The sequence below is a fragment of the Dendrobates tinctorius genome, unplaced genomic scaffold (genome assembly GCF_039654945.1).
Source record: "Dendrobates tinctorius isolate UK_male_01 unplaced genomic scaffold, ASM3965494v1 ptg000144l, whole genome shotgun sequence".
In the NCBI taxonomy this organism is placed as follows: Eukaryota; Metazoa; Chordata; class Amphibia; order Anura; family Dendrobatidae; genus Dendrobates; species Dendrobates tinctorius.
The window spans coordinates 1,358,809-1,382,745 of NW_027361811.1; the positions used below are offsets into that span (position 1 = coordinate 1,358,809).

General features: G+C 46.6%; 1 protein-coding gene across 4 annotated transcripts in view; it reads right to left on the minus strand.

The window, feature by feature from the left end:
* Window positions 1-23,937, minus strand: part of ERCC6L2 (ERCC excision repair 6 like 2) — a 243,374-nt gene that overhangs the window by 161,228 nt on the left and 58,209 nt on the right. For all 4 annotated transcript variants that reach the window (XM_073545954.1, XM_073545955.1, XM_073545956.1 and 1 more), the window contains 3 exons: window positions 22,445-22,585; window positions 12,799-12,915; window positions 12,420-12,539 (listed from right to left, as the gene is read on the minus strand). In XM_073545954.1, coding sequence (XP_073402055.1) covers window positions 12,420-12,539; window positions 12,799-12,915; window positions 22,445-22,585 — 378 coding nt within the window. The remainder of the gene's footprint in view (window positions 1-12,419; window positions 12,540-12,798; window positions 12,916-22,444; window positions 22,586-23,937) is intronic.

The following is a 23,937-nucleotide window of genomic DNA, read 5'->3' on the forward strand; positions in this document are numbered from 1 at the left end:
ATCTGTCCACCACTATTTGATAGATTTTATTGTCCTTAAAATCTTGCAGGTCCCAGAAATATTGTTTATGCTTTCTTTCTTTCTTTCAAATTGTATTGGAATTTCTCAATGGAGTTTTGTAACTGACTCTCTTTTGTAGTAAAGTCACTTTCACTTTTAAATTATTTTGTGATCTCAATCTGCTCATTGAGCTTTTCATTTAACCTCTTAAGATTCTCTTTTTCCTCATCCACCAAAATCTGCATAAACCTCAGGGAGCTGCAAGTCGCCTCCTTTTCCCAGAGACTCATCAATTGTGGAGTTCTACAGCGTTGAGCCGGCAACAAGGAGATACGAAGGCCCCCTAGGGACAATACCATTTTTTATATAATTTTCCAAACTCTGTAGCTCCCACCATGACACATTCTGTTCCTTATAAACCCTGTTCAGATCTTTGAATGCTGCTGTATAAGATGGAGCATATTTCTTTTGGTTAAAAACATTCTCTGGCAGAAAAAGCATTTGATCGCTTGAATTGGACTAATCAAAGTCTATGTTGGTGGTCAACTGGCCATATACCTTCATGGGCGGACTTGGAATTTTATTTTAAGAAAAATTCCCCTCCTTGTTCTCTTATTTTGAATCTATTGACATCTAAGCATTTATCTCAGTCTAATCATCCAATTTTTATGGCTGCTATTGTGGCTTGGAGGAAGTTTTTTAAATTTAAGAGTGTTTTTTCTAGGATTCAACTCCTGTTGAGGCTTCCTCTCTCTTTTCTGGCCTCTGTTTATTCATTCGATTTGCATTCTACTTGGGCTGACTGGGGTATTTCTAAATTAAATGACATCTTTGATGGTCATAAATTTGTATCTTTTTCTCATCTTAAGAGTAGGTTTGGGGTTCCCTCCTCTGCTTTTCTACACTTTACTATGTTGAAAGAATTTTTGACTCCACTGGTGACTCGCTGCCCTCCGCTATCGGAGTCAGCGATCAATATTTTATGCAACTCAGGCCATAATATTTTTTGGTCCACTCGTTATATCTACCAGTGGTTTAACAACGATTCTGCATTTATAAAATCCCCATATATGAAAAAATGGGAATCGGTTTTGAATTTTTCTGTTACCCCAGATGTTTGGGAACTGACCATATCCCTAACCTATTCTGCTACCATGTCTATGGCTCTCCATGAGTCCTACTTTAAAATCATATAGAGATGGTACTACTCGCCATCTCGTCTAGCTTTCATCAACCCTTCCACCTCCCCTCTCTGTTGGAGGGATTGTGGGCATCACGGTAGCCTTTCCCATTTATTTTGGTTTTGTCCACTCCTTCGGCATTTTTGGGACGACATCTCCTCTCTTATTTCTCATATTTTAAATCAATCAGATTTTTCACTGACTCCTCAGTTCGCCCTGCTCTCGTTGGAAGCAAGTCGTTTGAATCCTTCTGTTAGGAAATTGGTTATTCATTTACTTTTGGTTTCTAAAAATGAAATTGCGTATTATTGGAAATCCACTCGAGTGCCCTCCTCACTCGATATTATTGCAAAGCTGACTTTACATAAGTCATATGAGCAAAAATTGGCGTTGCTGAATGGCTGTCTTCCTTTCTTTATAAAGAAATGGTCTCGATGGCTGGAAATGTTTCCATGAGTTCTTATTATTATTATTTATAGTCTGGTTGTGTTTTTGTATTTTTTCTTTCATGTGTCATGAATGCCTCATGATATTGCATTTATGTATGTGCTGTTATAAAATGTTAATAAAATTGTTTGAAAAAAAAAAACATTCTCTGAAAGAGTATCGGAGAGACTTGCTGCATTTATTGCCCTAGGACACCATTCACACTCTGATTGCATTCAATGCGATTTTGGTAGTTATGTGCACAGTGGCTGTCCTATATTTTGGAACATAGGAGGCTGCATTAACCTGTTTATGATACCATTCAGACTTTGGACGCATGAAATAGGATATTGGAAACAATGGGTAATATGGCCGTCTATCTGCATGCATCCTGCAGTTTGGAAAACAGGTTAATATCGGTAGCAGCTAATATCAGTAGCAGCTGTATTTATTGCCCTAGGACGCTATTCACACTCTGATCGCATTAAATGCGATTCTGGTAATTATGTGCACTGTGGCAGTTTCTGTTTCACGCGTCCTGTATTTTGGAATATAGGAAGAGGCTGCATTAACCTGTTTATGATACCATTCACACTTTGGACGCATGAAATATGATATTAGAAACAATAGGTAATATGGCCGTTTCCTTGCATGTGTCCTGCATTTTGGAAAACAGGAGGTTAATATCGGTAGCAGCTGATGGAATGCAGGGGGTTAATATCAGTAGCATACCAATAATGGAGTCTTTATCAAGAGTCCATGTGCTTTGCCCCCCAGGACTCCACTTGGTAGTGAAAGGGACAGTCACACTAGTTTGTTAGGCACCTCACCACTGCAGGGCCTGTGGACTTAACGGATAACACTAATTCTATATATCCTTTCCTACTGCTTTATATCTATTTGACTCCCCTGATGAATCCCCACGATTGGGGAAGAAACGCGTAGGGAGCTTCTGTCTATTTTTCCCCTTATCAGTGGGGGTGTCCACTATAGGATCCACTTGGGGCCTTGTCCTAGTTAGGACAGGAGTAACGCTGGGGCACGACAGGGAGTGTAGGGGAATACTTTACATTAACACTGGTTTTCCCATGTCTCAGCTCCCCATGAGTGGATCATCTCTCCAGCAGGATACGCCCTGATGCTGGAATGCTATATCTAATAACAATGGAGAGACCAAACCATTTTTTATTGAGCACTTGTGCACATGAGCACTTTTTTGTAATGTTTTTGTGTGTTATATCCTTTTAATGGTTCATTAAAGGTTAAGTTTTAATTGACTTTATGTGGGATACTCTCTAGGCTGTGTGCAACAAACGGGTATCTTGCCTCGAGCGCTTTCTGGCCTAAGAAACGTCTGTCCGGCCGTTCCCTGTGTCGTTGTACTATGTCGTCAAACTCTGGGTGAGCGGCAAATACTCCATGTGCATGTGGGAAGGCGGACCGACAGGAGGTGCCCGCAGCATACAGAAACGTGTGCGTCTTAGCTCCTCTGGACATTGTGGCCCTGCTAGGTGATATGCCTGCGGGGTTCAACTGCTTATCCTCTGGCAAAAAAACAGAGGGTACAAAGAGAAGGCTGGTAGTGCAATAAGAGACTGCGCTGCTGTGGTAGAATTCAAGATATCTTTATTGCCAACGCGTTTCCTGAGCCAGTCCCAGCTCACAGCTTCACCCGTGGCCTAGCGCCGGCTGAAGCCGGGGACTAAATTTTTTGGCACTCGCCCGAGGCTCTGGGGGTGGGTCCGCCAGAAGTACACGCATCACGGGGGGGACTTCCACCCGTGGCCTAGTACCGGCAGAAGCCGGGGACTAAATTTACAGTGCCCGCCCTTACACGGGGATGGGACCGCGAAAAAACAGAGGCCTGGTCAGGACATGCGTAGAGTGTTACCACTGTGGGGGCGCATGCTGGCGCCCGAACCCGTGCTGCAGCCCAGGGGAATGCTGACCCTGGGGGTTTCATGAGCCCTCCCAGCCCACCTCCTTCCGCACCTCACCCCTGGAGCGAAGTTGGGCTGCATCCAAATCAAGGACAGTGCAGGCACCCTAGCTCCATCTTTCCCTCCAAGGGACGAGGAGAGGGACCGTCCGCCTCCTTCCACTACCGCAGTCCTTGCATTGGTGGTGCAGTGGAAGGCAGCACGGACTGTACCTGCGCCTCTGTACAGCCTAGGGTTTCACTACCTTAGGGTAGTCAGGGCAAGTCCAGCATCATGTCCCACATCGCGGGAGAGGATACGTGGAGGCGACACTCTCACGTGCTCGCCCGTTGTTGGTTTGGGGAGATCGGACCCTTTCAATAGGGTCCGTCGCCCCTGTATGATCTTCATGGGAAAAAAAAAAGGAGTCTGGAAAAAGACTAGACGTGTGTGCCTCCTAGGACACTAAGCAGGAACTGGTTTCACCTGTAATCGAGGCGAAGGTGTATACTGCGGCGGAGGAGCTAACCTTTTTTTCATTCACTTAAGGCCCCGTCTCACTAAGCAATCTCGGTAGCGAGATCGCTGCTGAGTCACAACTTTTGTGACGTAACAGCGATCTCACCATCGAGATCGCTGTGTGTGACAGCGATCAGCGAGCGGCCCCCCCCTGCCGGTATCGCTGATCGCTGCAAGAAACCTCTGGACATTTCTTTGGTCGCTGGTCTCCCGCTGGCCAGCATGCATCGCTGTGTGTGACAGCGGGAGACCAGCGATCAGGTGTAAAAAAATAATTAAAAAAAATAAAAAATATAGTTATTCTCACCTTCCGATGTCCCGTTCAGCCATCCTGCATCTCTCCACGCTCCGGTCCCAGTGATCCTTTGCATGAATGACCGCGAGACTTTGTTATCCCGCGAGACCGTGACATCTCGCGGTCATTCGTGCAAAGGATCACTGGGACCGGAGCGTGGAGAGAGGCGGGATGGCTAAACGGGACGTCGGAAGGTGAGAATAACTATATTTTTTATTTTGATACTATTTTCTACAGCGATAGCCAGCGATGCCGGGCGCTCGGCATCGCTGTGCTGATCGCTGGTGAAGCTGTCTGTGTGACAGCTCACCAGCGATCACATAGCGACTTACCAGCGATCCTGACACCTTCATATCGGTGTCAGGATCGCTGGTGAGTCGCTTAGTGTGACGGGGCCTTTAGTGTCAGCCTCCTGGCGGCAGTAGCATACACCCACAGTCCTGTGTCCCCCAAAGAGGCTAAGGAGAAAGAAAAAAATTGTCTTGGGGGGTGCTTGACAAACTCTAACTTGTACCCCGAGGACACCAGCTCTCTTACCCAATGCGTTGTGTACGACATTGAGCCAGATGTGGCGAAACCAGAGCAGGCGACCGCCTACTCTGCTGGTGTCACCTGGAAACTGCCTCGAGTCATTTGGCTGAAGATCTTTGAGACCGAGGTCCCCTCGATCTGGGCTGGTGGGATCGCATCCTTCCCAACGTGTTGGCTCTATACGAGATTTGACGATCTCTTTCCAGGTTGGGATGACCTGACATGGCGGGGTTGGCCGCTGCAGCCCACCCGGGGTTGTGAAAGGATCAGAAACGTGTCTGAAGCTGGTAACGAAAAGGCTGTTTAAACCCTTTGTTGAGGGAGAAAACTGCTCTTCCCCCTGTGGAGTCAGAAATGAGCTGGTCTAACTTCTCACCGTATAAGCGGCCGCTCTGATAAGGTAAAGATATTAAGGATTTCTTGGAGGTTGAGTCTGCCCACCATGTCCTCAACCACAAAGCCCTCCTAATGGCAATCGCATTCATAGAATCATAGAATCGTAGAGTTGGAAGGGACCTCCTGGGCCATCTGGTCCAACCCCCTGCTCAAAGCAGGATTCGCTAAATCATCCCAGTCAAATGTCTGTCCAGCCTCTGTTTGAAGACTTCCATTGAAGGAGAACTCACCACTTCTCGTGGCAGCCTGTTCTACTCATTGATCACTCTAACTGTCAAAAAGTTTTTTCTAATATCTAATCTGTGTCTCCTCCCATTCAGTTTCATCCCATTGCTTCTAGTCTTTCCTTGTGCAAATGAGAACAAAGTTGATCCTTCTACAATGTGACAGCCCTTTAGATATTTGTAGACAGCTATTAAGTCTCCTCTCAGTCTTCTCTTTTGCAAACTAAACATTCCCAAATCCTGCAACCTTTCCTCATAAGACAGGGTTTGCAGACCGGTCACCATTCTGGTCGCTCTTTTCTGAACTTGCTCCAGTTTGTTGATGTCTTTTTTAAAATGTGGTGCCCAAAACTGGACACAATATTCCAGATGAGGTCTGACCAAAGAGGAGTAGAGGGAAATAATGACTTCACGTGATCTAGACTGTATGCTTCTGTTAATACATCCTAGAATTGCATTTGCCTTTTTTGCTGCTGCATCACACTGTTGACTCATATTCAGTCTGTGATCTATTAGTATACCCAAGTCTTTTTCACATGTGCTGTCACTTAGCCCTATTCCTCCCATTCTATATATGTTTTTTCCATTTTTATTGCCCAGATGTAGTACTTTGCATTTCTCCCTGTTAAAAACCATTCTGTTAGTTGCTGCCCACTTCTCCAGTTTATTTAAATCTTTTTGAATCCTCTCTCTCTCTTCTCTAGTATTAGCTATCCCTCCTAGCTTTGTGTCATCAGCAAATTTAATCAGTTTACCCTCAATTCCTTCATCTAAATCGTTGATAAAGATGTTGAACAATACAGGGCCCAGGACAGAGCCCTGTGGTACCCCACTTGAGACATTCTTCCAACTGGATGTGCAGCCATTTACGACCACTCTTTGGGTCCGATCACTAAGCCAGTTATGAATCCACCTAACAGTTGCCTTGTCCATTCCATACTTAATCATTTTTTCAATAAGGATTGTATGAGAGACTTTGTCAAATGCTTTGCTGAAGTCAAGATATACTATATCTACAGCATTTCCTTGATCCACCCAATCAGTGATACCGTCATAGAAGGAAATTAAGTTAGTCTGACATGACTTATTAGTTACAAACCCATGCTGACTCTGTTTAATCACTTCATTCTTATCCAGGTATTGACATACATGTTGTTTAATAATTTGTTCAAAGATCTTTCCTGGTATAGAAGTCAGACTCACCGGCCTATAGTTACCTGGGTCCACCTTCTTCCCCTTTTTGAAGATAGGAACAACATTTGCTCTTCTCCAGTCTTCTGGCACTTCTCCTGTTCTCCAAGAATTTTCAAAGATTATAGAGAGGGGTTCAAAAATTTCTTCTGCTATCTCCTTCAGTACTCTGGGGTGTAATTCATGTGGACCTGGAGACTTGAATTCATTTAGGCTAGCTAAGTGTTTCCTCACTATCTTTCTGTTTATAGATATCCTGGATTCTTCTATTCCCTTAATAGGACAGTGAATAACAGTTGATGTTACATTTCCTTTCTGAGAGAAAACAGATGCAAAATAGGAATTTAAAAGTTCAGCCTTCTCAACATCCTGTCTTACCATTTCATCATTTTCATCCTGTAAAAATCCTATAGCATCTGCGAGTGCCGCGCAGTTAGCCGCATCCAAAGATGCATTAATTAAGTAGTCTCCGGCCAAAGCAATCTGATTTGCGATCTCTGCTACCTCTGATGGCAGGTCCATACCCTGCAAGGCTCTGTTTAATGACTGACCAAGAAACCATGGCCTTGGCTACCCAGGTTGTCGCGAACGAGGGAGAGTCCTGAACCTGACGCTTCAAACACCGAGTGAGCCAGGCTCTCTATGAGACGGTCAGTGGGGTCTTTAATAGAGGAACCATTAGGTAAGGATAACAGGGTTTTAGAGGCCAAACGCTACACGGGTGGATCTACGGTCGGGGATTCCGCCCACTTTTTACAGAGATCAGGGGCAAATGGGTATCTTGTATCGAGTGCCTTCTGCCCTGAGAAACGCTTGTCTGGCCGTTCCCTGTGTCGTTGCACTATGTCCTCAAACTCTGGGTGACTGCAAAATACTCTATGAGGCCGCTTGACTCGTTTAAATGACACCTTGTGACCTGAGGTCAAGGTGGATTCATTGTCAATCCCCAGGGTTTGATTGACGGCTTCGATGAGGCTGTCAACTGTATCCTGGTGAGAGATAGGACCGATGGCACAACACTATAGTATTTTGTGGTGCACAAGTAGGATCCCAATCCGTGACTTGTAATATACAGAAACTTGGCACACACTCGTGAATTCTGATGCAGAAAGGTGATTTTTAATAAAGTACAGTACATACATACAGACGTTTCGGTCTATGACCTTCATCAATGTACAAAGGCTGTACTGTGAGCTCAGGAAAACTGGGCATGAATAGAAAAAATCTGGTAGGTGTGGAGGCACAGGAGGCCGTTTCTCGTGATATAGTTGTGGCAGGTATCCGCCGCGAATCAATAGCTATTGATAATAGCTGTATATTAACTGTCTCCTGGTAACCCGGAGTATCCAAATCGAGGGGCTTGTCCCAGTCGCAATCCGAGCTTTGCTCGTTATCGACCACTGTTGAAGGTGAGCAAGAGACAGAGCTCATGGATGCCGAGGCACCAGACGGACCGGGAGACGCTGTATGGGTTCGTTTCCCCCGTGTCTGCCTAGAGTGAGAGCGACCCCTGCTCCTGTGAGGTGGAGGATCCCTCCAAAACAGACAAGCCGCTGTCCCTGCCCCTATCTTGGGCCCAAAGGGACTCGATTGCTCTCGTAAGCGACGCCATAGACTGCAACAGACATAGAGCCCATTACGGGGGACTCGGTACACTGGGCTCGGTCGCAAGGGAGGCCCATTCGGAATTGCAGGCCTCACATAATTGTTTGCTTTGTGCCTCTGGAAAAGCGGACCGACAGGAGGTGCATGAGGCAAACAAAACCATGTGTGTCTTACTCCTTTTGGACATGCTGGACCTGCTAGGTGATATGCCTGCAGTTTGCAGGAGCTGTATATAAGCAAATGGCTTAGCTTAGAGTGGCCTCTGGAAAAAAAGACAGGCACTGCCAACAACCGGGGGTTGGGGGTAGCACTTACCCCAGTCCTGTGCCCGCTAAGTGTCCTGGAAGCGCAGAAATGTCAAACACCGTGATTTACATTCACTTTCTGAGTCCCTTCTCCCTCTCATGCACATAGTTTACTTACACGATGCAGATGCTGCCACCACTTTATATAACACCACAACAGCTGCAGCTCTCGAATCCGTTGCCCCCCCTCACACATACCAAAGCTTGCACAATCATCAGGCAACCCTTTCACACCAGCGGAGATGGTAAAGATCCCACTCCAAGGAGCACTTCATCACATCAAAAAAAGAGTCCCTCGCCACTTTAAAGTCAACAATCACTGCAGCAAAACAAACATACTTCTGAACGCTCATATCATCCCTGTCTCACAACCCTGGCCAACTAGTCAACACTTTCAATTCTCTCCTCCGTCCCCCAGTGCCTCCTCCCTCTCCTCTCATCTCAGCTGAAGACTTTGGCTCATCGATTCAAGCAGAAGATCAATAACATCAGAGGTAGCATTGGCCTACAGGCCCACAGCCCCTCCTCATAACTACTCAGCACTCCTCCTCCAAAACCAGCTACTCTCAGGATCACATCTCACAACCTGTGTACTTGACCCGAACCCATCCCCCCTCATCCCAAACCGTACCACAGTCTTCATCCCAACCCTAACCCCTGTCTTCAACCTATCACTAATAACTGGTGTTTTCCCCTTATGCTTCAAACATACCTCGATCACACCCATCCACAAAAAACCCTCCCTTGACCCATCCTCTTTGTCTAGCTATTGACACATATCACTTATCCGCTATGCCTCAAAACTACTGGAACAATTTATCCATCTTGAACTGTCCTCCAACCTCTCTTCCTACTCCCTCTTTGACCGCTTACAATCTGGCTTCCGACCATATCATTCATCCGAAACTGCCGTCGCTAAAGTCAACAATTACCTACTAACCGCAAAATCCAAGAGACACCACTCTGTCCTCCTCCTGGACCTGTCATCTGCTTTTTACGCAATCGACCATTCCCTTTTACTACAGATTCTCTCATCTGTTGGCATCACAGATTTGGCCCTAACAGACCAGACATTCAATGTATCCCACTCACCACCTCCTTGTCTCGTCCCGTATCTGTCGGTGTCCCCCAAGGTTCTGTTCTAGGACCCCTGCTCTTCTCCATTTACACACTTGGCCTGGGACAGCTCATAGAGTCCCATGGCTTTAAGTATCACCTTTATGCTGATGACACACAGATCTACCTCTCTGGTTCCGATATCATCTCCTTACTAACCAGAATCCCACAATGTCTGTCCACTATTTCATCCTTCTTCTCTGCTCGATTTTTAAAACTTAACATGGACAAAACAGAATTCATCATCTTTCCCCCATCTCACTCAACCTTCCCTACAGACCTATCTATTAAATTAAATGGCTGCTCACTCTCCCCAGTCTCGCAAGCCTGCTGCCTTAGGGTAACCCTGGACTCTAATCTCTCCTTCAAACCATATATCCAAGCCCTTTCCGCTTCCTGCCACTCCAACTCAAAAATATTTCCTGCATCCATTAATCAAGAATCTGCAAAAATACTAGTGCATGCCCTCATCATCTCCCACCTTGACTACTGCAACCTCATGCTCTGTGGCCTCCCTTTAACACTCTTGCACCCCTCTAATCTATGCAAAACTCTGCTGCCCGACTAATCACCTGCCCCTCCACCCCACGCTATCACCGGCCTCTCCTCTCTATCGATCACTGGCTCCCCAATGCCCAAAGACTCCACTTTAAAACCCTAACCATGGCATACAAAGCCATCCACAAACTGTCTCCTCCATACATCTGTGACCTAGTCTCCCGGTACTTACTTGCACGCAACCTTCAATCTTCAGAAGATCTCCTTGTCTACTCCACTCTTATATCCTCTTCCCAAAATCACCTACAAAATTTCTCCCGTGCAACCGTGCAATCCCCTACTCTGGAACTCTCTACCCAAACATATCAGACTCCCGCCTACATTGCAAACTTTCAAAAGGAACTTGAAGACCTTCCTCTTCCGACAAGCCTTCAAACTGCAGTAATCCTCGTTCTGCCATACCATTGCATGACAAGCTCTACCCTCACCTACTGTATCCTCACCCATCCTTTTTAGGGTATGTTTACACGGTCAGTAAACGCTACGGATTGGACGCTGCGTACAGCCGCAGTGTCCAATCCGCAGCGGCCAGATGTTACAGCATAGTGGATGGGATTTTATGAAATCCCATCTCCACTGTGCGTGCCTGGACGCATTTGGCTTACATGTGCATACGCACATGCGGCGCGTCTTTCTAGAATGCAGCATGTCAATTTATATTGCGGAGACACTCAGTCTCCGCAAGATAAATATCACAGGCCAATGGATAGGATGCGTTGATTCAGCATGGTTCAATGAAAACATGAGGAATCACCGGGCATACAAAAGCCGGCAGCGCTTTGGATGGAGCGGACATGTGCTGAGCCCAAAGCGCTGCCAGTTTCTGCCCGTAGAAACATACTCTTACACTGTGAGCCCTCGCGGTCAGGGTCCTCTCTCCTCCTGTACCAGTCGGTGACATGAATTGTTTAAGATTATTGCACTCGGTTTTTATTATGTATAACCTTTTTCACATGTAAAGTGACATGGAATAAATGGCGGTATAATAATACTGATAATAAAATGTGATGTCCATAAAAAAATTGGTTTTGTACATTTTGTTGGAAAAATTAGAAATTACTGATAAGCTTTTCCTCAATCTAACTTCCTAACAAAAATTAATTATGTTTTAAAAATTATGCTGATGCAAAGTAGACATGTGGGAAATGTTATTTATTAAAGGGAACCTGTCACCTCATTTTTCACATATAAGATGCGGCCACTGCCTTTTGGGGCTTATCTACAGCATTCTGTAATGCCACAGATAAGCCCCCCGATGTATCCTGAAAGATAAGAAAAACAAGTTAGATTATACTCACCCAGGGGCGGTCCGGTCCGATGGATATCACAGGTCCGGGGCCTCCCATCTTCATGCAATGATGTCCTCTTCCTTGCTTCTGTCGCGGCTCCTGCACAGGCAGAATTCTCTGCCCTGTTGAGGGCAGAGCAAAGTACTGCAGTGCGCAGACGCCGGGAAAGGTCAGAGAGGCCGGCGCCTGCGCACTGCAGTACTTTACTCTGCCCTCAACAGGGCAAATCAGTATGAAGATGGGAGGTGCCGGACTCAGACCTGCGACACCAATCGGACCGGACTGCCCCCCAGGTGAGTATAATCTAACTTGTTTTTCTTATCTTTCGGGTTACATCGCGGACTTATCTACAGCATTATAGAATGCTGTAGATAAGCCCCTAATGGCGGTAGCCACAGCTTATATGCGAAAAATGAGGTGACAGATTCCCTTTAACTAATTTGTGTGATATAACTCTCTGGTTTAAGGGCAGAAAAATGTAAAGTTTGAAAATTGCAAATATTTTCATCAAAATCCAGATATTTTTACACATAAAAGCAAAAAATATCTACCTAAATTTACCAATAACAAAGTTCAATGTGTCACAAAAAAATCAATCTCAGAATCACTGGGATATACTGAAATAATCCAGAGTTATTACCACATAAAATAATGCTGGTCAGAATTATAAAATTTGGGCTGGTCAAGAAGGTGAATACAGGCACAGGGGTGAAGGAGTTATTAGCAAAAAAGTGAAAAATACACATAAGAGATAGATAAAATATAAAGGGTATCTTGTGAAAGTACTACTGGAATGCAAGTACGGCATGTAGTGCTAAGTCTGCTATAATATCTCAGCCACCAAGAGACTAATAAAAGCTCTACCTTCATTTTTCCACTGTACTTTGGGTCAGAGATTGTCTCGAATGCCGCTTCTTTACTTTGCTGAATAAACTCTGGAAACTTGGAAAATACTTCACTACAGATTCTTCGAATATGGTCCACCTGGAAAAATAGCCACACAAGAACCATGAATCAAACTTTTATGGCAAATAACTGATTAGTTTGGCTGCTTTGTGGACAATGCATAATAAAATATAATCTTACAACATTGTAATGTCTCTCCCTGCTGTAAGTATTTCAGAGAATAATCAAAGGCCGTAATTCCTAATCTTATATCCGCCTTCGCTCCCCAGTAATTATTAATGTACAGACAATAGATTAGAAGTATTATATACAGTGAAGCAGCTAAACGCAAACTTACCTGCTTTTTGCTGGTGGTGGAGTCTGAATTCAGCAAAGCTGCGTGGTTTGCAACCTTACGAAGGATAGCAATGTAACTGAAATAAACCGTCTTCACACTTTCACCATATTGATTTTCCTATAATTAAAGAATAATAATAATAATAAGTTATTAAAGCAAAACCTAAATAACCACAATAATACTGACACTGCTCTCAATACAAAGGTGGAAAAGAAAAATAAAGGAATACTACAGAGCAAAAATAACTGATTCATTTCCCTAAAAATCAATATCATCCCTGTCGATGAATAGAACATAAATCTAGAAACAGTGTAATAAATTTAATCAGAGAAATCAACTTCTTTCTCCACTTATGAGCCACCTGTTCCCCTCGTCCCTACCTCTAAACTCATCATCCACTCTGAAAAACAGCTCAAATCCATCTTAGTCAAAGCAAGACAGACTGCCAGGACAGTGCTGTATCAAGTATTAAACTCTTTGATAAGGAAGGGGAAGGAGCACTCAGCAGATTGTGTGCAGCTTCTGGTCAGATTTATTTCACCTCAATGTTGGATTTACAGCCACACAGCTTAGTACTACTGTATAATGTCCTACCTGTGGCTGCAGCTTCTTTCTGTGTGCTACAGAGAAAGACTAGCAAGAATCCATCTCTATCTATACTGTAAATGCAAGAAATAATAGAAGTTTATCGCCACCCACTAGCTCAAAGATAACTGCAAAGAGGAACACTACGGAAAAAGGCAAGGTAAAAATATATGGCCCCAAATAGTTTTATTCCTCATATACACACATATGGCGGCTTATTCAGAAAAGCTGAAATGACTGGTACACGTTAAGAATAAGAAAATATGGAATGCAACAGCAGACAATAAACGTGTGCTGAAATGTATATGGCCACTGTACTGGTGGGCTACTGTATATGGAGACTTAGCTGGTGGGCTACAGCAGGCGATATATTTACCTAGCTCTCTCTCAAAATGGCCAAACACATGAGATGAATCTCGTCTGAATACATCAATTACAGCAGGACTGGCCAACCATCCAAGGTTTATGAGGACTGTTTGCAAAGTCAGATAAGCTTCCGCCAAATGTGTATGGTAGAGGAGAATTTCACTCCATCCACTGGGATCCAAGAAGTATCGTTTCTAATTGTAGAGATTGACATGCTAAGCATGCCGAGATGAGGAGACTTAAAGCTGCAATGTTCCTCTGGCAAATATGCAAATTGTCTCTTCAGAGAGGAAGAGAACTAGAACTCTAGTGCCACCTATTGGAAGTAACAATCCTAAAAGTCAATGTTGACCCTTTAACGAGCCTTGCCACATGATTTAGGATAAAAGCCAAACCACAATCTCAATTTGCAGACATTGTGTTTTGGGGTACTGCCCCTCATCAGTGCAAAGTGTGAGATCTGCTTTGGCTGTGTGAGAGGCGTCTGACCGGGATCCAAGAAGTATCGTTTCTCCTTGCGGTATATCCCACATGCACTTTCTTCACAGTTAAATGAAAAAACTAATTTTACAGCCCTTAATTAAACACTTCAAGAAAAAAAGCATGTTACTACACTTTTAACAAAAGTTTATATCAGAAGAAAAAGAAAAAAACATGGATTTTTGTGAGTACTCACCGTAAAATCCTTTTCTCCGAGACGCTCAATGGGGGACACAGATACTGTGGGTGTATGCTTCTGCCGCTAGGAGGCTGACACTAAGTGAAAAAAAGAGCTTAGCTCCTCCTCCGCAGTATACACCCTCGCCCCTATTGCGGGCGGAAATCAGTTTGGTGCCAAAGCAGTAGGAGGACAAAAAAATCAGCCTTAATACAGGTACAACATGTCCAAAGGAAAACACCACCCTTATATCAAATAAGTAAACACATATTCATTTAAACAAGAGCCAACTGGCTAATAGGGTGGGTGCTGTGTCCCCCAATGAGCGTCTCGGAGAAAAGGATTTTACGGTGAGTACTCACAAAAATCCATGTTTCTCCTTCGTCTCATTGGGGGACACAGATACTGTGGGACGTCCTAAAGCAGTCCCTTGGTGGGAGATTGACTCACCGATCCAAGCTACATGCACCTCCTGATTAAAGGTGCGCCACCGTTGCTTGGAGACTCCTTCTACCCAGGCTTTCATCCGCCAAGGCCTGAGTATGGATATTATGTTTGGAAAATGTGTGCAGGCTGGACCAGGTTGCTGCCTTGCAAACCTGTTCTGTCGAAGCCTGGTGCCGAAGCGCCCAAGAGGCGCCCACCGACCGGGTAGAGTGTGCTCTGATCCCTGCCAGAATCGGCGTGCCTCTAATGCAGTAGGACTCCTGAATAGTCAAACGAATCCATCTGGCTATGGTCGACTTTGCGGCAGCGAGTCCCTTCTTGCGTTCTTCAGGGAGTACGAACAGCGTGTCCGTCTGAGGAAAGGGTGCCGTCCGTGACACGTACCTCCGGAGGGCTCTTACCAGGTCTAATGTGTGAAGAGCCTTCTTCCACACGGTGCACCGGTGCTGGACAAAATGAAGGCAAAGCAACATCTTCATTGATGTGACAAAGAGGACACGACCTTCGGCAGAAAAAGAGGGGCTGGTCTGAGGACCACCTTATACCTATGGAAAGTGAGGAACGGAGCTCGGCAGGATAGAGCCGCCAGCTCTGAAACCCGCCTGATGGAAGTGATGGCCACTAGGGGAACAACTTTCCAGGAAAGGTACCTCAAAGCGATATCATGAAGCGGTTCCAATGGAGCTTCCTGCAGAACACTTAGGACCATGTTAGGAACCCAGGCGTCCATCGGCGCCATATAGAGAGGTATCAAGTGGGACACTCCCCGGATGAAAAGTTTTCACCTGCAAATTGGTAGCAACCCTGCACTGGAACAGGACGGATAAGGCCGACATTTGTCTCCTGCGGAAACCTGGGGCAAAGTCCGAGTCTAATGCTCTACCGACTGAGCTATCCGGGCTCTCTGAGCCCAACTGGAGAAAAACCAAGATGTTGGAGATCGAGAATCTTAGCGGAGAAACACCGCGGCCTCGACATCAAGCAAAGAACACCTTCCAGGTGTGGTGGTAAATTCATGCTGAAGCAGGCCTCCGGGCAGTAACCGTTGTAGCAACCACCTTGCTCCCGAACCCTGCCTGGGTTAGAATCCAAGATTCAAATGCCCTGCCATCAAACACAGGGTCCCTGAGTTCGGGTGGCAAATTAGCCCTTGAGACGGTAGATCTGGGTGCTCTAGCAGGTGCCCAGGAACATCGGCGAGCAGCTGCCTTAGATCTGCGTACCACGCTCGACGGGGCCAGTCTGGGGCCAGCAGAATCGCTGGCCCCCCTTCCGTCTTGATCCCTTTGCTGACTCTCGAGAGTAGTGGCAGTGGGGAAAATAGATATGGGAGGCGATACTGGTTCCATGGTAGAACCAACGCGTCCACCGCGAATGCCTGCGGGTCCCTGGCCCGAGCGACATATGTGGGCACCTTGGCATTCACTCTGGAAACCATCAGGTCCACATCCGGAGCTCCCCACAGTTGACAAATCTGTTGAAGAACTTCGGGATGTAGAGACCACTCTCCGGATGCAAGACCCTGCCGACTGAGGAAGTCTGCCGCCCAATTTTCCACGCCCGGGATGTGGACAGCCGAAATCACCGAGTGGTTTGCTTTGGCCCACTGAAGAATGTGCTCCACCTCGCGCATGTTTGTTCTGCTACGGGTGCCCCCCTGACAAATTATGTAAACCACCGCCGTGGCGATGTCCGATGGAATCCGGACGGGGTGGCCTGCTAGAAAGTGATGAAACTTCTGCAGAGCCAGCCGAATTGCTCGTATCCCCAATAAGTTGATCGGAAGGCGTGCCTCCTGTGGCGACCACCGTTTCTGGGTTGTGTGGTGGCGAAACACCGCTCCCCAACCCAGGAGACTGACGTTGATTGTCATTATCAGCCCATGATATGGGGGGAAAGGTTTCCCCTAGGCCAGAGAAGAACTGGTTATCCACCATCCGAACGACTGCCTGACTAGAGAGGACAGTTTGCACCGCCGATCGAGCGTGAAAGGATTCTTGTCCCAGGCTGACAAGAGAGCGTGCTGCAGGGGGTGAAGGATGGAACTGGACGAAAGTTATCGCTTCGATTGCTGCCACCATTTTCCCTAGGATCCTTATCGCGGATCGGATGGTATGAGGGACTGGTTGGCGTAGTGTCCGGACTCCCTGCCGGAGACTAGCGCCCTTTCCTGAGGGAGAATTATCAACCTTCAGCAAGCGTCGAAGATCATTCCTAGGAAGAAGATCCTCTGAGCTGGCACAAGGGATGATTTCTTTGCATTGACCAACCATCTAAGCGGCAAGAGTATCTAGCGTGATGTTGACACCTTCCTCACATGCCCGTATTGACGGGCCCTTGACCAAGAGGTCGTCCAGATAAGGCAAGATGACTATGCCTCGAGAATGTAGTGTGGCCCTGACAATTGCCATAACCTTTGTGAACACTCTGGGAGCCGTGGCTAGCCCGAACTGCAAATGCTGAACGCGGATGGCGAAGCGTAGCCGCCTCTGATGAGGAGGAAAAAATGGGAATATGCAGAAATGCGTCCTGGCTGTCAATTGAGGCCAAGTAATCTCACTGCTCCATGACCGCTATGACTGAACGGAGACTTCATCCGGAAAGGTCTGATACTGATGAATTTGTTAAGCTTCAGGTCCAAAAAACAGGCCTGACAGACCCGTCCTTTTTGGGAACCGCAACAAGGTTGGAATGAAACCCCTGAGCTCTTCTGTGTTCCGGCACTGGAACAAAGACTCCGTTGTGCAGGAGCGACTTGATGGCTCCCAATAGAGCCCTTACCTGGGTATCCACCCTGGGAAGCTGGGAAAGAAAAAACCATCTTGGAGGGTATCTGACAAATTCTATTTTGTAACCGGAGGACACCAATTCTTTTACCCATGCGTCGTGAGCGATGTTGGCCCAGACGTGGTGAAAACAGAGTAGGCGGCCGCCCACTTTGCTGGTGTCGTCTGGTAAAAACCTCGAGTCATTTGGCCGATGATCCTTAGGATCTGGGTCCCCTCGATCTGGCCTGTTGAGCACGCATTCTCCCCAATGGGTTGGCTCTATATGACCTGCCGTTCCCTATCCTGATTGGGGTGGCCTGAGGTGGCGGAATTGGGCCCCGTAGTCCACCCGGAGTCTTTTAACGCAAGACCCCGGACCGGTCTCCTATTCGGGTCCCGGACCAGGCTCAGGCTGCTTAGCGGCCACCACCTGACCAATGCCGTCACACCCGGCCTAGAATGGCCGGTGGCACTGCGAAAGGCCCAAAAACGTGCCTGAACCGGGTGACGAAAAAACGATTTAACCTTCTGTTGAGGGAGAAACCCGCTCTTTCCTCCTGTGGAGTCGGAGATAAATTGATACAAAAATTGGCCGCCGCACTGATAAGGCAGGGAAGTCAAGGACTTCTTGGAAGTAGAATCGGCCCGCCATGTCCTCAACCACAGGGCTCTTCAGATAGAGATTGCATTAGCGGCAGCAAGTGCTGAACAATTGGCCGCACCCAAAGACGCATTCAATACATAATCTCCGGCTATCGTCATCTGACATGTGACCTCCGAGATCTCTGCAGGTAGATCCTGCTCCTGTGCGACCTTGTTTAATGTTTCTGACTATGATATCATAGCCTTGGCTACCCAAGTTGCTGCGAACGAGGGAGCGAGTGCAGACCCTGACGCCTCATATACTGAACGACCTAGGCTCTCAATAAGGCAGTCCGTGGGATCTTTAATCGAGGAAACCCTAGGGACAGATAACAGGGTCTTAGTGGCCAGGCGTGAAACCGGAGGATCCACTATCGGGGATTCCATCCGTTGTTTACGGAGGTCCGGAGCAAACGGATAACGTTTCGAGTGCCCTTTAACCCGAGAAAAATGCAATTTTGGACATTCTCTGTGCCGTTGCACTATGTCCTCAAACTCAGGGTGAGAGGAAAAAATTCTGTGCAGCCGCTTCACCCGTTTACATTCCACTTTACGCCCCGTAGCCGCTGCGGTATCATCCTCAATCCCCAGGGTCTGATTGATGGCTTCTATGAGGCTGCCACTGTTTCACGTGACCCTGGAGTGTCCAGGTCCATGGGCTCGTCTGAGTCGCAATGTGAGGTCTGCTCGCTATCAACCACTGGTGACGGGGAGCGAGAAGCCGACCTTACGGATGCCGAAGGCACCGGATGGACTGGGCGACACCGTGTGGATTTGTTTCCCCCGAGTCTGCCTGGAGTGAGGGTGGCCCCTGCAGGCCGGAGGCTCCTGTGAGGTGGAGGTTCCCTCTAAAGGCGGCGAGACACTGTCCCTGCCCCTATCTGGGGCTTGAAGGGATTCTATTGCTCTCGTAAGCGACGCCATGTACTGTGACAGTGATCGGGCCCACTCCTGGGCATTTGACACATTGGTCGCGGTCGCAGGGGAGGGCTCCTGGGCGCGTTTGGATTCCCAGGCTTCACATAAATGCTGCTCTGCACCCGCGGAAACGCAGCCCGACAAGAGATGCATACCGCGTAAAAGAACGTGTGCGTCTCTGCTTTTGTTCGGACATGCTGTATCTGTCCGCTGCAGGGGATATGGGGAGGAAGTAGCCTCTCGGGCAGCACTTACCCCAGTCCTGCGCCCCCCCGACCTGGATGCTTCCTTTAAATCGCGCGCCAACATCTGTGGCGCACACCAGCCTGTAAAATCGCTCTAGGGGCGGTACTCCCACTTTGCGTCCTAGCCCGTGCTCCGAAGCCGGGGCCTCGATTTTTACCGCCGCCAAGTGCAGGGCGGGCTGCCGGAAGTGACACGCGGCCCCGAGGGCGGAACTTCCTGCCGCGGTACCAAAAGTAGCGCCTGACGGATCCAGCCCTTCTCTTGCATGGCTAATGGACACCGCGGGGCGTGCTGCAGCTGTGGGCTCCAGCCCGAAATCTTTGCAGGAGCCCTCCCCGACCCTCTCCTCACCGATGATCTTCTTCAGCCTGAGCGCAGGTATGTGAGGGGGTCATTGATAAAAAATAGGACGGTGCAGGCACCTTAGCTCCATCTAACCCCTTCAGGGGGTGAGGAGAGGGACCGTCCGCCACCTTGCAGCACCGCCGTCTAACGTTGGTGGAGCAGTGGGGGTCGCACAGACTAGTCTTGTGCCTCTGCGCAAGCCCATGGTTTCATTACCTAGGGGTGGACAGGGCTAAGTCTGGCATAATGTCCCACGTCGCGGGAGAAGATACGTGGAGGGATACTCGCACGTGGTCGCCCGTTGATGGTTTGGGGAAATCGGATCCTTTCAATAGGATGCGTTGCCCCTGTCTTATCTTCATAAAATAAAAAACAAAGAAAAAAATAGATGTCTGGGGAAAAGTCCCAGAGATGTCCCTCGGTGCGGGAAAGGATACTCAACGTGTGCTCGCCCGTTGATGGTTTGGGGAGATCGGACCCTTTCAATAGGATCCGTCGCCCCTGTCTCATCTTCATAGTAAACTAGAAAAAAATGGTCTGGAGAGATCCAGACTGTGTGTGTGCCTCCATAGGACACTAAGCAAAAAAATGATTTCCGCCCGCAATAGGGGCGAGGGTGTATACTGCGGAGGAGGAGCTAAGCTCTTTTTATCACTTAGTGTCAGCCTCCTAGCGGCAGAAGCATACACCCACAGAATCTGTGTCCCCCAATGAGACGAAGGAGAAAAAAACTTTTCCAAGTAGCCAACAGACTGCACTAGATACATGTATGAAATGAATGTAGATGTCAATGTTTTTTATTGACATAAAACCTCAGTCAGGGGAGATTGTGCCTTGTGGTTTCCCCTTTTCTGCTAACTCCCACATTACAGAAAACGACCACTTCTGTAATGGAGGTCATCACACTAGATCTATAGATTACTATCCAGTGTGGCCATCTCTGATTGTTTCTTGCCAGCCACGACTAGCACAGCTTCATCTGCAGTCCAAATGTAATGCAGGATGGAATCTCCAAGCTTCAGACCATAGTGCCGAGTGCGAGAATGAGGCCAAAGTCTTAATAACAAAGGACATAATAGAAAACATTCACTTATATTTCAGCTTCCATGTACTCCACACAGTGCCACACTGTTTGCCACATTTCTAGTAAGCTGCTCAAATGACATCAGATAATTGCATGTTTCCTTAGCTAAGCCTGAATGAGTGTAATATTCCAACCTGCCAAAACCAACAAACCCCATATATCACAAAGTCATTAATGCAACAGACAAATCATAGGAACAGATGCTTTAACAGCCTTCCCAAGACATGACTCTAATATTTCCAGTGCACTGGAGGGTGTGCTTTGTGTCCTCATACTTAGTCTAGGAGGCATCTGAACTGTCAGGTCACTGATGTGTCACCTGTAGACTTCAATGTCTCTGCTCGAGGGCTATCCAGTAATAGAAGATACAGGCACATGTACTGAACTACAGAATGTCAAAGGAAGCCTTCAAAAGCTTGCAGTGCCTCTAAAATATATCTTGTATATCTTGCAAGGTCTCATGGCGACAAGTAAACAATTTGGATCCATAGGATTTGTTTCACGATCATAAAACAGGCACATTTTAGCCAAAGAAGGGACCCTCTGTGCTGCTTGTACACCCACCACTGAAGAATAAAGTGGTGTTCCTATCTTATCTAATTCTGGCCTTCTAAACAGATGGCTGTCACCAGTAATTCGCTTCAATATAAGACTGATGAGACCCCACTGATCAATAATGGAAGGTTCACTGCTACATGCTGTTGTACACTGCCCAACTTTCTCCATATTAGTGGAGGTCCTAGATATAGGTCATTACTTTATAAATAGGAATTCCCCTTAAAGCATGATGGTTCTTTCCACTTTTACTCACTTGGCTCTTAGTTACTCACATGATGTTTTTATGGGACGCACAAATGTAGCCAAATCTTCACTGAACTCTATGGAAACTGTAGCCATCATAAATTGGGGAACAGGGGCCATAGGACCTGAATCTGTGTTTCAGAGTTAGTATGTACACCTATTAGGCATTTATGGCATAACAAACATCCGGGGGGCGGCTCAGTGGCTAGCACGGCAGCCTTGCAGCGTTGGGGTACTGGGTTCAAATCCCACCAAGGACAACACCTGCAAGGAGTCTGTATGTTCTCCCCGTGTTTGCGTGGGTTTCCTCCCACATTCCAAAGACATACTGATAGGGAATCTAGATGGTGAACCCCATCAGGGACAGCAATGATAATGTCTGTAAAGTGCTGTTGAATTAATGGCGCTATATAAATGAGTAAAATAAATAAATAAAATAAATCCTGAAATTTCTTTCCTCCTGCAGTCACCACCAAGTGGAGCTTACATCGTGTGGAGTTGAACGAGTGAAAAAAAAGTTGGATTTTGGATTGTCTACATGACTAATAAAAAAAAATCACATTAACCAGAGGAACTATTTAAATAAAATGAAAACAGTAGATAATCTAACTTTCAGTGTTGGAAGTAAATATTATAGAATAATGATGCTGGACCTTAGCATAAAGTGTTTTTATTTTACACTGGGAGATGTGACACTTAAGAAGGTGTCTGTGTAGCGGACAAACCTTTAATTCAAACGCACAATAACATAACACATCATGAGAGACTAGAAAACACATGGCTTACTCTGTAACAACAATTTCTCCTTTTCTTGCCACTATTACAACTGCACCGCTCTCTTCCTCGTAGAACCAAGGCGACATCAGGGGTCTCCAGGACGGTTTGGTAGACGGCCTTTTGAAACTCTGACAGGGAGCAGTAGACTACCTGCAAATGAAAGAAATACAATTGATAGATAAAGCTTAGTTTTCATGTAAGACTCCTAAGCGGTTTTTAAAGAAATCCTTCATGAAATTGAAATTTAAAGGGAAGCTAGGCTAATAATGCATAATCACAAGAGAATCACAAGAGAAATACGTGTCTACAAGGGAGATTTTTTGCCCCAGTTTTCAGGCAGCAAAAAGAAAGATGCAAATTTTGGTCTAGATCTATTTTGCACAAAACTTGCAACTTTAAAACCGTATGAATGTCTGGGCAGTACTTATCTATGTAATTTATTTTACTCGCTTATACAGTGCCATTAATTTTCCACTGCGCTTTCACACATCATCATCATCATCTTACCTATAGGGGCTAACAATCTTAATTCCCAATCAGTATTCATCAGCATTTCATCCTGGAATATTTATCATACAGACTTATATCTTCCCATTATACCTTTTACACTTTATTGTTTTCTTGCTTCCAGACTGCCCAACGACTTTAAAACATTGGATGGTCTGCATACAAAAGGAGATTTTTGTGTACTCACCGTAAAATCTCTTTCTCTTAGCCTTTAATTGGGGGACACAGAACCGTGGGTGTTATGCTGCTGTCCACTAGGAGGCGACACTATGCATAATCTGAAAAAGATTAACTTTGGCTTCTCCTCTACAGTATACACCCCTGGACGGCGTCAGCCTTCTCCAGTTTTGTGCAAAAGCATTAGGAGGAATATACAAGAAACATAACCATGCCTGTAAAAAAGGCTACTATAAACAGGCTCAAACAACAATATGAGAACCCAACCGTAACAACAGCCCGCAAGGGCAACAGGGTGGGAGCTGTGTCCCCCAATTAAAGGCTAAGAGAAAGAGATTTTACGGTGAGTACACAAAAAAATCTCCTTTACTCTGTCGCCTTATTGGGGGACACAGAACCGTGGGACGTCCCAAAGCAGTCCCTGGGTGGGAAGCAGTGGACGAATATTGTGCTGACAGTCCCCTAGACTTGGGGTACTGCCGCCTGCAGGACCCGTCTACCCAGGCTCGCATCCGCTGAGGACTGGGTATGCACTCTGTAGTGTTTTGTAAATGTGTGCAGGCTAGTCCAAGTGGCTGCCTTACACACTTGATGTGCTGAGGCTTGATGCCGAATGGCCCAAGAGGCCCCTACCGCCCGCGTAGAGTGTTCCGTGATACCGGCCGGAAGGGGAGAATTGTTGAGGCGGTAAGCCTCTTGAATGGTGGACTTGATCCACCTAGCAAGGGTGGCTTTGGAAGCCGGTAGGCCCTTGCGAACGCCTTCTGGAAGAAAGAAAAGTGAATCAGACTTCCGGAAGGGAGCAGTCCTAGACACGT